The sequence below is a fragment of the Tachypleus tridentatus genome, chromosome 13, assembly GCF_004210375.1.
Source record: "Tachypleus tridentatus isolate NWPU-2018 chromosome 13, ASM421037v1, whole genome shotgun sequence".
In the NCBI taxonomy this organism is placed as follows: Eukaryota; Metazoa; Arthropoda; class Merostomata; order Xiphosura; family Limulidae; genus Tachypleus; species Tachypleus tridentatus.
This window is the reverse complement of record NC_134837.1, coordinates 121,312,247-121,328,412: the sequence shown is the minus strand read 5'-3', so window position 1 is coordinate 121,328,412 and position 16,166 is coordinate 121,312,247. Positions and strand designations below refer to the sequence as shown.

At 36.1% G+C, this 16,166-nt stretch overlaps 1 protein-coding gene across 1 annotated transcript in view; it reads left to right on the top strand.

The window, feature by feature from the left end:
- Positions 1 to 16,166, top strand: part of LOC143240385 (microtubule-associated serine/threonine-protein kinase 3-like) — a 110,665-nt gene that overhangs the window by 19,352 nt on the left and 75,147 nt on the right. Inside the window, exons 2-3 of the mRNA XM_076482719.1 lie at positions 3,551 to 3,728; positions 8,222 to 8,301. Coding sequence (XP_076338834.1) covers positions 3,551 to 3,728; positions 8,222 to 8,301 — 258 coding nt within the window. The remainder of the gene's footprint in view (positions 1 to 3,550; positions 3,729 to 8,221; positions 8,302 to 16,166) is intronic.

Below are 16,166 nucleotides of genomic sequence, written 5' to 3'. Positions count from 1 at the left end.
CTCCTAACGTATAGACAAACAAATCACCAATCAGCACTGTTTTCTGCCGAGCAAAGCTGTAATGCAGGAAAAGAGCATATACAGGAGCAAACTGAACCCACATGTAATTCACAGTAAGTGTATTGTAATAGTTGTGTCAATACTGATTTTCATGTAGAATCTGTGTATATTTTATACACGTTTCTATACTAGTTGTAGTAGTAATGATTTACATTGTTAATTTGGTACCTGGTGTTCAAGTGCACGACACGAAGTCCACGTCCATTCATTTTAAGGAAGCCATTAGTTCTTTTTAGAATCATATTGTTGTTTCACCCGGGATACGGTGTTTAAACATCGCCTCTAACTAAAGGTAATTTTGTGTACTTTTCATCAGAACTTTTCTGTAAAAGAAATTAAGACAGCGAAACGTGGCTCAGGGTCTTCCTGTTGGAAGAAACCCAAGATTTTAACGTTATATGGACTTCCTTCCATGTCTCGCGTCTTCCACACTGAAAAGTTGGGAACAGTGCTGGAGTGACAAGGAAACCACGTTTCCCCTATTGGTTTTTGCCGTCCGTAAAAAGTCATGAGTTGTTTCCTTAGCGGTTGATCAGCAAACTGCTTGGAGTCTGTAAACGACAGTAGAACACGTCTCAGAAAGGCCTTAATTATGAACCACAAGAATTTTCCTGATTCGGGTCACCTTTATTTTCTTTACAATGGAAAAATGATATAGCGACCTTAAATGTCCTTGACATCTTGGTCTTTTCGAGTTTGAACAGAGATTCTGGCAAAACTGTGGTAAGACTGTCAACTAAGTTATATATAATTCATGACTTTTGTTCTTACTTAACGAATATTACTTAGATTTTATCAAAGTCTACCTCCATCTAAGTTGTGCTTTAAATTTGATGGAGTCAAGAACTATCTGAATTTGAGACTTAATCCTGATGGGGGTCAACAGCCACCTGAATTTGAGGTTCAATCCTGATGTTGGACAACTACTTTGTAAATTGAGATTTAATCGTAGAAGGGGACATTCAACATTTAAACTGAACTTTAAACTTCACGTTATGTTGAATATATCTGACTACTTAACTGGTTAAACGAATCAACCCTTTATTAACAGTAATGGTACATGCATACTTTGTTAGAATTTTGCGATGACGTGTTTTTGATGTTCTGCTTCTGTAAACAATTATTTCATTAAATGGTTTGTGTTTATCTGCTTATTGGCAAACTGCTGGACTAATTGTCACCAAATTTGACATGTACTCTTAGGACCATCGTAAGTCACCTACTAGTGCTCCATACTAATTTGTTGATTTCAACCATAGTTGACATCTACCCGAAGAGTGACATGGGGAGGTAGACATTAGAATAAATCCTCTATGCTATTCTCCTCAGCCAATATATGTATTAATTCAGTTCTCTCCTATAGAACGTGAGTGTAACCAAAGCTACTTTGTATGATTTACTACATTTGAACCCAAACTCATTAATATAATCTACATAACTACATTATCCATCTCCGAGATACGCAGCAAACCATGTATGTACAACGTAGACCAACAGTAACGGCACTGTTATGCGGCACAAAGCAAAACCACGGTATTGAGAGTCATAATTAATTTTTTTCATCTATCAGTTAGTTTAAAATTTATGGCCAAACTACTAGGGCTCTGTTGCCGTTCGTAATTTTGTGACAGTGACCTGGGGGAGCGAAGACTGTCAATCAGTAGTACACCACCTCTCACCTTCCCTGTTGATGGATTAACTGTCACTTTGTGGTGACGAGAAACCCACTTGAAGTAAAAATGTATGCTCAATAAAGTACGGAACTACTTTCTGACCTTCTTCCAAAAAGGTCCAAACGTTGTTCTGTACTTTATTTTAATTATAATTTTAATACCCATGCCAGCCATCTTGAGCATACATTTTTAACTGTCATTTATTGAGCACTCAAAGCTTGAAGCAGGAGGAATATTTTGTGGCGTCACATGAACCCAGCTCACCAGATTGGAAAATTAAAGCAGTACGTCGGAACTACGTAAACAAACTTGTCATGTGGCTTGCATAAACAGAAGAAACCAGGTATGTCTTTACACGGAGGGTTCAGTTACAGTATTTAACACGATGGTGGAAGTAATTCCATTTTTATATGGTTTACTTTGACAACAAACGGTTGCGTGAAATTAACTCTCAATCCGCTTTGTTATTCATGTGATTTTGTGTTTACATGCACATTAGTATATATGTTTCGTAGAGTAATGTACATTTCACTATTATTTGATTAAATTGTGTGATTTTTGTGTTAATTTTGTAATTAATAATACGGTCCTGAATTCACATATTCTTAAAATATTATTTATGCTAGTTCTGCCATCTGTAGTTTAATATATGTACTAAAAGAACAATTCGTGTTTGATAAACCATAAAAACCTGTATATTTTGTGTCTGTGTTAGTGAATAACAAAACCAAGTTATAGTAATATGAAACTCATATTAACCTAGGTATTAAAAAGGAAATAGTTGTTGATATATTTAAATACGTATTGTTTGATGATGTTACTTGACGGTTCGTTTTAAATGTCGCGCAAAGCTACACGAGGGCTACGTGCGCTAGCTGTCCCTAATTTAGCAGTGTAAGACTAGAAGGAAAGGAGCTAATTATAACCATTTACCGCCAACTCTTGGGCTATTCTTTTTCCAACATATAGTGGGATTGGCTATAACATTATAACACCCCCAGGGGCTGAAAGGGCGAGCATGTTTGATGAGACGGGGATTCGAACCCGCGACACTCAGATTACAAGTCGAGCCTTGCCCAACTTAAAGAGGTGTTGTGGTTACATATAAGTCAGTTTCGAGTATAGGGACGTCAAACATGACACAGAGTCCGAGGTTAGACGACATCAGTCAGTGGACTTTTTTCATCCTGAATGAAGTGTATATGAGTGTATTATACTCATGTAGTATAATATGTAAAACATGTAGGATGTGCAATTTGTACACAGTGTGCTTGTGAGGGCGAAATCGTTAAGAATCACGGATCTAAGTGCATATTTCAGTACTGTCATGTGGAACGTTTCCAACATGTTTTTGAAGTGTATTATGTAACAATAATAAAACTTAAGTTTAGGCTAAGTTGAAACCCACTAAAGAAGCTTTCCAATGCTAGATAAGAACGGCAACAAAAATGTACTTTGTCCGATGAGCTTTGCATGACATGACGCTGTCCGTCATCAAGAAATAAAAGAATGGTGGCCGTTGATGAGTTTACTGTATTATATAACGTATTTGTTTAGGCTTAGGGATAACAGCTTCATTTGCTAATCCAATACTCGCCATAACATCTTGATATTATTTTATAAGAGTTAAAGAAATCTAATGTTGCGACGTCCGAAGAGCGACTCACTGGAGACTTAGAACAGTTGAAACCATTTTAATCTCTGTCACTTTCTGTAATTTATTGGTTTTACACAAAACTCTCAGATATTTTTTATTCTTGTATTTACTTTTTAAGAAATTCGAAATTAAATATTATAGTTTATCATTTTCCCACTAGATGGAGAAAGGATCTCATTCGCCTTTACTCTCTCCGTATCATCACGAACCCAGTGATAGCTCGTTTCTCTTCCAGAGGAAATCTCGTCCTCTCCAACGTCAGTCATCTGAAAACTTAAAGAGACGACGGGAGAGTCTGTCTGCTCTTCCGAGCACTCACCTTACGTTGGGAACTTCAGGTAGGTAGTTGTATATTGAAACAGCAACTAACCTTCAACAGAAAAATATTTCGCCATACTACTGCTTTACATATCATGCTCAATGCCTACTACCTTCTCACCACAAGTGATATTGGTACGTGAAGACGTAACGTCAGCCCTTTGGTGAAGGCTTTTTTTTCAGTTTACCTCCTCTGGGATCTGAACATCCACCCACATGTCTGTCGTGCGAGGCGACCCGTGAAGGAGAAGAGAGGATCCTGGTGATTGAGGGGTCCAATTTCAACACACTAATTTGGCCTTGAGCTCCTGTAAACGGGAGGCCTTGGGGTGCCCCCAGGGTCATTTGACTAATCCTGTTGAGCTAGGGTCAACCGAATACTGGTATTGGACGTTCTCAGTGGATGTTGTGCGTCTGATGCTGGTGTTTGGGTATAGTGCTCACAAAACCCTTGCGTTGCTGCATTGTCCTTGTTTGGGATTGTAGTGCATTCCCTCGTATGGCTCCATGGTGGGTGGGGTCAGTTGGCATTGAATTTTCTCGACTTATTATGGATAACCCAATCCTTGAGAGATACATAGACACCACTAACGTCAGAGCCGGTACCTCAATTTTAATACCTTCATTCTTTATCTGACAGAGCCTTAGGGAAATGCCTCCCTTTTTCATTCACAAGGAATTAGAGGGACTTGTTGGCTATTCCAAGTCAGTAAAGAAGCTTTGATTTGGTGAAATTTTGGTGGAGCCATGTACCCCAACATACAGTGAAGTCTTTCAATGCTGAAATCAGGGATTCGATTTCCCTTGGTGAAGTCAGCAGATAGCCGGATGTGGGTTTGCTATAAGAAAAAACACACACACATACAGTGAAGTCCTTCTGAATTCTAAGTCCATTGAGAATATAGTCATTGAGGTTACTCCACATGATAGTTGAATTCCTTTCGAGGAATGGTCGTTGAAAGGGACTTGAAGACCATTCTTGAGTCCGAGATCTTCTCTGGTTTGTGCAGTGAAGGCGTTTCTGCTGAATGCCCTATATCCACTCGCAAGGGCAGAACACGTCAAAGAACCACAACATGATGCCTGTTGTGGTGGCAAATACCACAACGCTTACGAGTGCAAACTGGAACCACACTGCATCGAATGTAGTGATTTCCACCTCTCTTACTTTTGTTTTTTCCTTAAGTGGGTGGAGGAGAGAGAGGTACAGCTTTTAAAAACCGTTAACAACATTTGTTACTCAGAGGTGTGGAAGTTATTGGCCCCAACTCCATCTCGAACATATGCTGCTGCGCTACGTGCACTGCCACACTGGGAGTACAAAAATATCTTTCTGTGTCTCTAACAGAGTCGTTCTCAAACCATGTTAAAAGTCTTTTTTACTTTCTATAGATAAGCGAGTTGACAAGTCAACATATACTCCTGTCTTTGTCTCCACCATTCCTTCCAGTGACTGGTCAGGTCCACTTCCTTTGGCCTCGGATTCTGGCATCTGTTTGGTTCGACCTTCTTCGCTCTCGAGATCTAGAACGATTATTTGTTCACTCCCTCATTCGCTGGAATCTCTATATACTTAAAGAGACCTGTCCGCTCAATCTAGGACAGAATCCATGGAGTTCGACAGACCTTCTAATGAAGACAGATAACGTGGTCGTAAACCGAAGGGTTTTCCATCTAGTTCTTATCCATTTAAATAAAAATGACACTTTGATACAGTGGAACTGTCGAGGTTTCCATTCTAAACACGATGACAATAAGGCCTTGGTTGATTCCTATCATCCTGTGTGTCTTTCCTTATAGGAAACATTTCTGGAATCTACCAATACAGTCACCTTTTGGCAGTTTTCTTTATACCGAAGTGACAGGTTGTGTAATGGACAAGTGCATGGAGGGGTGGCATTACTGGTCGACCAGCACGTGCCCGCTACTCAATACACGCATGGAGGCCATAGCCACCCATGTTTCTGTGGGCCGTACCATCACTGTTTGTTCTCTCTACCTGTCTCTTGGAGAGACTTATGGTTAATCAGACCTTGATGTTCTTATTGAACAGTGGCCGTCTCACCTTTTAATCCTGGGGGACTTTTATGAGCGCAATCCCCTCTGGGATGTTGCTGACATTGATGGGAGGGATCATTTTATCTGGTTTCGGATCACAACCTTTCTCTCTTCAATTCTGGATCCTGTACTTACTTTCATGTACCCAGTCAGTCTTTTACCGCCTTTACGTTGGAATATTAAACTTTCTTGTTAAATCAGATTAATAACGTTGGCACGTTAAACTTTGTTGTTAACTTCAGATTAATAACTTTGGCACATTAAACTGTTGTTACATCAGATTAGTGACGTCAGTATATTAAACTGATATTGCTCGTACATAAAATTTGTATTGTTACTATGATATTGTTGGTACGTGAACCCTATGTTCTTTTATAGTTAAAAAGCTTATATAAGGAGTGGATTGAGTGTTGAATTATTTACTGAAAAGTAACGTGTTAAAAACGTGATTATGGTGCAGGAACCACTCGACTGGAGTAGTAGTGGTCATTGTTTCCTAGATATATTGGATCGAGGGTGATCATGTGGTTAATGTGGAACTGCGACCCTTCCGATACTGAAATAAAAAGTGCCTTGTAATTTCGGGCTGTGAGTGCCTTGGAAGATTTAAGGTTACACCCACTGTTTGGTCAGACAATAGTCGTCAATGAATGGTCTATCATTTCAAAATCAGAAATGGTGAGTGTTGGTAACCCTTAAGTAGCCTTTCGTAAATATCTTGAAAATAAAGAAATAACAATAAAACAAAACCCCACTGAAGGTGAGGTTCTTACTTCATCCTCTCTGTGTCACATGTTAATGTTTAGTAAGGATAAGATTGCTCAACCTTACATGGTGTAATCAGAACATGAACAAATTTTACTTAATATTTGTTTTTGTTGTTATCAGGCCTAGAGAGAGCTGAGAAAACTTCTAAAACTAATAACCAATACTACTATACAGTCTACACTTTAATTTTATCACCCTCTTTTCTCCCTGAAAAAAAAATTACTTAAGAGGAGCTAATCCTTGAAATCTCCAAACTTTACCTCTACACCCTGGGTAAGTTTTTTGAAAAACGAAAACAAAACGTTTATAGCAGTTTTTTATCTACACCCAACCAGCTTGTGTTGTCAGTATGATGTTCTCCAATGTCTGTCAGTTTGTTAGTCTGGTCCCCGGATTATGTTGTATTATTGAAGGGTTTTAGAAGTAAGACGGTTTGGTGATTTCTTTTAGTCTTTAGAGTGGATCTCGATCCGAGCCGGGTGTGACCTTGTGGTTAGCGTGCCGAGCTTTGATCCAAGGGTTCTTGGTTTGCGTCCCTTTGTCACAAAATTGCGCTCCGCTCTCTCTAACCGTGGGTGCGTTTTAAGAGTAGCCGTCAAATCCTACTTTTCGATCAGAGCAGTCCTAGAGTTGGAGGTTGGTGCAGGCTGCCCTCTTTCTGGTCTGAAACAAACGGTTCTAGATCGGTATTCCTAGACTGTGATAATGGATCAACATTCTTGGAAACGCGAAAATAATAATAGTAATAAAACAATATCAGCAATAACATATGATCATGGTGAGGAGGGTTCGAGAACTTTCTCAAATTGTAAAGGGGAACTTACCCTTAGAAATTTTGGGAATTACTAATGTAATAGCTCTACTAAATTGTATCATTCTTTCATACGTCATATTGAACTTAGAGTGGAATATTCTGATTGATTTAGTAATGATGAATGTATTTTATATGCGTTAATTGCTGACATAATGTATTCTTTAGATGTTTGTATTATATGTTTTTAAAGGAGAATATTCAACAAATTTAATAATTGCCTTAGAAACTGTACTGTTTATGTATAATTCCTGTGTGGTTGCCATATTTTTAAACACTTTAGTTTTTGAGTAAAAACACATGAGTGGAAATTGAATTACTAAACTTCAAGTGCTGTAGTATAATGTACAAACTACAAAGTTGTGAGGAAAGTATTTCAAATTTAATTTTAACTGTTATTGAAAACGTAGAAGAGCTATGTTAACAAATTGAAGTGGATTTTACGTTCTGGCTGTATCCTCTCGTTTCATAACTAATTTAGATTGAATTAAAAAGAAGTTTGTGCTGCTTTAAATGTGAACCAAAATAACACTGCAGAAATTTCCTCTGTATTGGTTGTACTTGTAGTTGTTACTGTTAATTTTTACATTTTCAGTAACAGCTAGTAGTGGCATATAACATATATAAAGTTAATAAATCCGAGTAGTCAGAAATAAATGCATAATTATAACTAATAAGGTCAGTTATTAAGCTAGACATTTAAAAAGATACAAGTAAGAGTGAAATTTAAGGAGATATCATATCATATTTCAACATCTTTTTAGCTCTAACTTTTCGTGCAAAATGTATGTTATAAACACAGACTGTCTTGAACGAAAAACTAAAATTTCAGTTTTGGTATTTATGTTTTGAAAACATCTAAGATAATTTCACTAGGAACTTCTGAAACATCTAACCTGGTCAAGATGCGTAGCTCATCAATGGGTCAATCAGCACCCTCGTTATCTTCCAGTCTGGTAAGTCTTAGTCACATGTGTTTATGAATCTACAATAACTTGTTATGGTTAAACTAAGTCGTTGGTTAATGAAGTCTAGGTTCGTGAGTGTTTCACAAGTTTTAGTAAAGTGAACATTTGAGCGAGTTAATAAATAACATATACCTGAATCCTTGAAATAGGGATTTTCTTCCCTCTAAGTTCTTCAGTTAATAAATCACATCTCCTTAAATCTTTCAGTCGGTAAATCAGTTATTCTAGAACCTTTGACTCAGTAAGTACCTACACTGAATTATTCAGTAAGTCATCTATCCTACCTAGAACCTTTGAATTAAAACAGCTACCTGCCCTACATTATTTAACTTAGTACGTCCCTATTCCATATTGAGTCATTACGTCCATATCACATATTATTTAACTCATTACGTCCATATCACATATTATTTAACTCATTACGTCCCTATTCCATATTGAGTCATTACGTCCGTATCACATTATTTAACTCATTACGTCCGTATCACATATTTAACTCATTACGTCCCTATTTCATATTGAGTCATTACGTCTGTATCGCATATTTAACTCATTACGTCCCTATTCCATATTGAGTCATTACGTTCGTATCACATATTTAACTCATTACGCCCCTATTCCATATTGAGTCATTACGTCCATATCACATATTTAACTCATTACGTCCCTATTTCATATTGAGTCATTACGTCCATATCATATATTTAACTCATTCCGTCCCTATTCCATATTGAGTCATTACGTCCATATCACATATTTAACTCATTACGTCCCTATTCCATATTACGTCATTACGTCCATATCACATATTATTTGAATCAGTGAATATTATTTTACGTGCTTTCAATCCTGGAACTAGTAAATCTACATATATATTAATAGTTTGATTGGTAAGTTATTTGTTTAATCCTTGTGTTACTAAGGCCCTTATTTCAGAATCGATCAGCTAGTATTTCACAATTCCAAGAATATTTGAGTCGGTCAATCACCTGCCTAGTACTTATACGTTATATTTTAATTTAACTTCTCCTCGTAGGAATTGAATGTGGTAACGTAACCTCGGTAATCCGTGATTGTTGACTGTACCGATCTTGGCTTGATTTATCTCTAGTCCTCTTGTTGTGAGACTTTTTTTTTTTCTAAAGTTACTTGGGGTAAAATGAAATGCCTTTATATCCGTGGTGTGTAACAGTTACCAGCTTTGTTTCTTCGTACGTTATAACCTAGAAGTGGTAGACAGATTTGATTGTGTGGTAACAAACATACCAGCCAGTGTAGTTTAACCGCGCGTCTGTGTGCACCAAGTGGCTCAGAACAATCGGATTTAAAACCAGTAAATAACGAAACCGATCCAAGTGATGCTTTCTCAGACTCAGGGTAAGTGTTTCGTTTTATTTTCTAACTTCTCGTGAAAGTTATTATACAAAAAAAAACCCACCTGAACCTGTCTGTTTGGAAAATTTTCGAGGGACAGAAACATGAGAGAAGATTGAATTTGTTTCTTGTATCTTTCAGTTAAGTTTACTCTTTATTAATATTAAAAATGACAAAATTTCAAGTTTACTCGTATTATAGGTTATACTTTCGTATAGTTGCACAAACAGTAGGATATTTAGGATAATTTTCGTTTGTGGGAAAATGTGAAAACTTTTCATTTATTAATAGATTACCTCTATAATCTTCACCTTCCACACACACACTCAGTAATTGTATTAATTTTGTGCTAGTTTTCTGTGTTAGTTGCTTTAATTCCTGTCTGTTTATCCAGCTAGGTATGAGTAAGTTACATTATATCGCTTTATCAGTGTTGGCTTTTTTTTTCTTAGCAGTATTGATTAAAACGTTTAAGTTATACCTGCAAGTTGAGGTTCCCGTACTTAACCGGGTTATGAACTTTTAAGAAAATGTGGGAGTGGATGGCATGATAAATAACACAAAAATCATAACTTGCACACAGTTTATTCATAACGTAACATATTATTACGGTATTAATTATTACCTAACCAAATATTTTATATAAGTTTTAATAATTCGGTTTTGTACATAGTACACATGGTAGACACTGCACAAAGATCATGTAATTTGTAGAAAGAGGTAGCGACAAAAATAGTGTCTTTAGTGTTACCCGCTTTCAAAACTCAGTTCTTAATGTCCTTCCACAGTGTATTGCGTGATTAATTAATAGAGGATCATTGGCCATAGAAATGACTTATGATGCGTTTGTGTTTGCTCTCGATTTACATTATGTGTATGTTGTCTTATAGAAAATTTAATAAAGAATTTGTTTCTGGGTAACTACGTGGCGCCATCTATCAATATAGTTTACGTTAACTGGCGTCAAAGATGATAATTGCCCAATAACATCAGCAATGTGGATGGAGGGGGCTGGGTTCACAACATACCTTTGTTCCAAACTAACATCTCACAAAGTTTGGTTGAGGGTGACCCAGCGACTGAAGAGTAGTTAGGTATTGGACAGAAAGACATAGTAATGTTTGTGTTTTATATGTATAGATTTATTTATAAAGGTTTTTAATCTTTCATTATTACTTTGTATTATATGAATTTAGGGATATATTAAATCTCTCAAGTTGGGCAAACCTTACGAGATATTTTTGGGATTAGAACTGAAGATACTGAGGGTACCCAAATGATGAAAAATACATTCAAATTAAAGTAAGTTATTATTTTATTAGGTACTTCTATCTATACATATATATTCAATTAGCTATATTAATTACTGGGTTAATTTCGAGTTTGGGTTTAAGTTAATTTTTAATTACTGGATTAGTTATTAATTCTGATTTAAATTGTTAATTACTGGATTAGTTATTGGTGGAAATTTTGTTTCTTCCATTTGTGAAAAAGTAAACCTCTTATCTTTCACTTCAGAACTTCGTGCAAAAGATAAATTAGAAAACAACACTATATATATACGTATATACTTCTATATTCTCAATGGTCAACAAGTTTTCTTCAAAGATTAAGGGTTGGGAATCCCATAGATAAGTATATATTGAGTTTAATAAACACATTATCAGGTATTAAATATTAAGTAAACCTTTACTGGTAACAGTTGAGACACGTGTTTGGACTATAAAGCTTTGTGCTACACGTCAGAGGCTAAAGAATATTAGAGCCACACGTGATTTAAGATCGAACTACTCAACTGAAGGGCGTTTATCCGAGACGAAAGTCCACCTAGGCAGCATCATGAAATATATATTAAACGCACGCACCCCCTCTTTCTGGATTATGACGTGGTATAATCTAGTAGGTCTCTAGTCACCAGTAATGGTGACAAGCGGTCTATAGTTGAGTATCGTTTGTCGGCAGTGCTAAGCTAATTTTAATTTATATCGAGGGAACTTGGTAGCCAATCATATGATGACACTAAAAATCGTTATTATCGATTATCGATTTTTATTAATACCGAATATTGTAGCTCCGAAACATTCCCTTTTCATTATACCTTACAATTTTTATCTGTTTCAGTAAAGTGGATATTTTGTAGAGCGTGCGCGCGTGCGTGCCTACATGCCGTCTAATATTTAAATTTATTCGTTCTATTTGTATAATCAAAGCCTGTAAGACAGATCCAGAAGACCCCATACTGTGATGGATCTGCATGGATATGTGAAGTTGGAAAAGTTCTAGCCCTCTCAGTTCTCCCATTAATATACCGCATCGTTTTGTTGTACAGTTTCCGTTATATTTTTTGCTGTCCAATAATACGAGAAACCACACACTTTGTAGCTTGCCTAGAGCCTTCCACTAGCTCTATATGTAGTGGTAGAATTCAAGTGTCTTTGATTTTTTATAACTTATCTGTTCACTTTGTACCAATGAGTAACCTTTTTTTTTTTTTTTCAAGTTTTGTTTAACTTAAGGGTAGATCAGAATAAGAATTTACTCAGAAGGGTGTTGTATCAACACTGGTATTGTCAACAAACAACTCTTTTGGTGGAGAAAGTTTCATTTAAAAAAGATTGCTGAGTGCAAATAGTCTAAGCCTATTTTTAAAGTATATAAAACAAATTTTATAATTTCATGATATACTTTTTTTTCAGTTAAGCGTAGCGAGCTAAAGGTGGTCAAAAAGCCACGAGCTAATCACGAAAAGTAATCGTTGTTACTTTTTCATTTAGCACCTAAACAATGCCCTCTCTGTTACTAAAATAGTAATTTATCAATACAAATATGATTCTTTGTCATAAGCACTGAAAATAAATATTCACCATCAGTTGTACGACGGTGTCCCCATCTAGTTACTAAAATGTTATCATTTTTCAGTGATAAAATGACTTTTAGACCATTTCACGTTCAAACATTGACGCTAAAAAAATTCGATGTATATATCTACAGATATTATCGTCACAGTTTTGTGTTGCCACCTGAGTGCTTGTGTTTTCTCACGCCTTCGAATCAATACTTTATGAATACAATAATTTTAAGAGAGGCATTTAAAAAGAACAGTATACATATATTGTGCGAGAAATGATTGTTTTTGGAAATAGTGCAGCGGCAAGTGCATGCATTATTCTGGCGTAAAGCGCCACCTGGTATATCCCTTTCAAAATGAGTTTCTTCTGATTTAAATAATTAATTAACCGACATTTTTCTATGTTTCACTACCGATGTGATCATCTGCAGTGGACTTGCTTGTATGACAGCGGTACGTTTACGGACTTACGTCACTAAAATATTAGGTTCGATTCTCGACGGTGGTCACAGCCAATGTGGTTTGCTCTTGAGCAAACAAACATATTCAGCCGGTTAATGCTTACCGTAAAGATCTGCCTAAAAAATAATAAAAATTGAAGTAATTAATTTTCTATGTGAAATTCACAGGAAATCCAATCAATAATTTATAGGGTTAATAGCAAAATGAATGGCACTTTTCTACTTCGTTTTTTGTTGTGGTGGGAGGAGGAAGCTCGTATGTTGTAAGGAGCTATAACCAAGAATGTCACTGGTCTATAATTACATAGTTTAAAAATGGATGGGGGTCTTGATTCTCTGTTAATACCTGATTAAAGCAGTTGAGTTACGTAATAACCAAATGTTTTGATTTGCTTAGAAAATGAAAAAAATAAACCTTTATTAATACGATACGGACTGCTGTACCTGTTGTGACGGCATGGTCAGGTGGTTAAGGCGTTCGACTCGTAATCCGAGGATAGCAGGTTCGAATCCCCATCATACCAAACATGCTCGCCCTTTCAGCTGTGGGGCAGTTATAATGTTACGGTCAATCCCACTATTTATTGGTAAAAGAGTAGCCCAAGAGTTGGCGGTGGGTGGTGATGACTAGCTGCCTCCCCTCTAGTCTTACACTACTAAATTAGGGACGGCTAATTTGCGTGAAATTCAAAACAAACCAAACTTGTTGTGACTAACTTTTCAGAAGAGGAAGAAAAGGAGTTAGATAAGAGTTATTTAAAGATGGTACATGATTTGTTGCTATAGTAACAGATGCTGTTACGTTACTATGACAAGCAAAATAAATGTGGAATACAAATTTTTTCAACTTAAGTCATGAAAGTTTTCGAACCGTATTTTAGTTTGTGGTCTGATAAAAGATTTATCTTACTTTGGTAAGTATTTATTTTTAAACCATGCGTGTACAGGATAGGATATATGTTTTCCTTTCATTTTTAATGGAAACACTTGCATGGTGTCAGCTGCGATGCCAATGATCGGCATATTAGTTGTTTTTTTCTTTTTCACTTCTTATCGTGTGTCTTTCATGATAAAAATTATTTCCCTCGGTTCCCTGTCAGGGGTCACCAGTTTTAAACACTCGTATCATTATACAGCAGTGTGTTGTCTGTTTGTCTGTCAGTAGACACTAAGATGACGTCACATAAGTGATACTTAATGTTTCAGTTTGTATTGTCGTGACGTCAGTAAAGTATGCGAATACCATAAATCACAAGAAGAATTACTCTTTTGGTAGGCTTCAAAACGGCTTGATATAAGAAATTGAAAAGATATAAAAATATTTGACATTCTTAATTTTTGGTTTTATTTATTCTTGAAACAGAACACGTTCGGGGATCCTATGGACGTACATCCAGTTTTATATTTATAGACAACTTGTACAAGTTCCAGAGGTCGCTTGCTACATTCGGTTGCATAGTAGCTCACAGTATGACTCTTACAAGAATGCGAACAGAATTTCTCTGTCTTGTATTTTTGGATATTGTTAATTAAAATTAATCCTTGCTGGAAATACTGTAACTAAAATAAGTTTCTATTGACAAAGTTTTGAAGTGCATAAACGCACCTAAATAATTATGGTAACAATAGTAAGGAGTGTTGATTCTATAGGCTTTGTAAGCATATCCCTTCAGTTCAAATCTGCATACAGAGATAGTGGTAGGCTTACGTTGCAAAGAGAAATTGGATTACTTTCTTTCATTCATTTGATTTTTACTTTTTACTATTCCTGCCCCTCACTCTTAGGTTAAATGTGATTGACATAATGTTTATTGTTTTTGGCCATAAGGGTATATGAAAAACAAACAGACTTATTCATTTATTTTTGGTAAATGTTGTGTTATGTACACAAAGTTCCGCCAACAAAACCTTAAAACATCACGCTTTTTAATGGGTCAAAGTAGGAATTCTAAAGCAATTACCTGTCGTATAAATTAGATGACATTTTGCTATGAACTGGTTCGATTAAGTGGATATTTCTGGAGTATAATGTTTAGTATACTCTAGTTAAAATTTAAAATCCTAGACTGTTAGTGCTTTCGTTTATACATAATTCATATCGTATATTTCAATTCTAGGAGCCATGACTGTACTACACTACTACTACTGGGAATAGTATAACTACTTTTATAAGCATTATACTGGGGGGCGCTTTCTGATTGGCTGTATCACAGTGTAAACTTCTAGCACGCGGATGATGAAGTTCACTCCAATAAGTGATATTTTCAAATATTTGCCTTTTATACCCCTGTCTTATTTCCATATATTTTCGATAATTAATCCCAATATTTTCATTGTTACGTATCCGCAAGTAAAATTATGATAATGGCGTTAAGGAAAATATAGTTAACTGGGTAACGTTTCGGTCATTCGATCATGAGTCATTGTTTGATTACTTATTGTAATTGTAGCCGTTTTTTGTGTATAAAATTATCATTCTAGTGCTACATTGTTTGTTCTTCTTTCCTGTTTGGCCTGTTCTTCGTAATACAAATTTTTATTTTTACAATGAAATCTCATAACTTTATATTAGGTTCTACAGCATCATTAATATCATGATAATAGGCCCGACATGGCCAGGTGGTTAAGGCATTGGACTCGTAATCCGAGGGTCATGGATTCGAATCTCCGTCACACCAAACAGGCTCGCCCTTTCAGCCGTGGGGGCGTTATAATGTTACGCTCAATCCAACTATTCGTTGGTAAAAGAGTAGCCCAAGAGTTGGGGGTGGGTGGTGATGACTAGCTGCCTTCCCTTTCGTCTTACACTGCTAAATTAGGGACGACTAGCGCAGATAGCCGTTGTGTGTAGCTTTGCGCGAAATTCAAATACAAAACAAATCATTCCTGTTAGATTTGTTGTTCACGATGTGCTGTGTTTGTTGTTTAATGGGTATGTTTCAGAGCAACAGGACGTTTGATTAACTCTGACTGTGAAAGTTAATACAGTGTTTTAAAAATAAAGAAACCAAAACATGTTTTTAACTTGTGTAGGGGGGATATGATGTTAAAATGATGGTGTACCCATATCATTTAGAAAAATAAAATTCTGAAAATTTTGCATTTTGCATAAAAATGATTTTTGGTAACTACTTTCTGTATATTTCAGTTTTAAAAACTAAAGAGTCAAT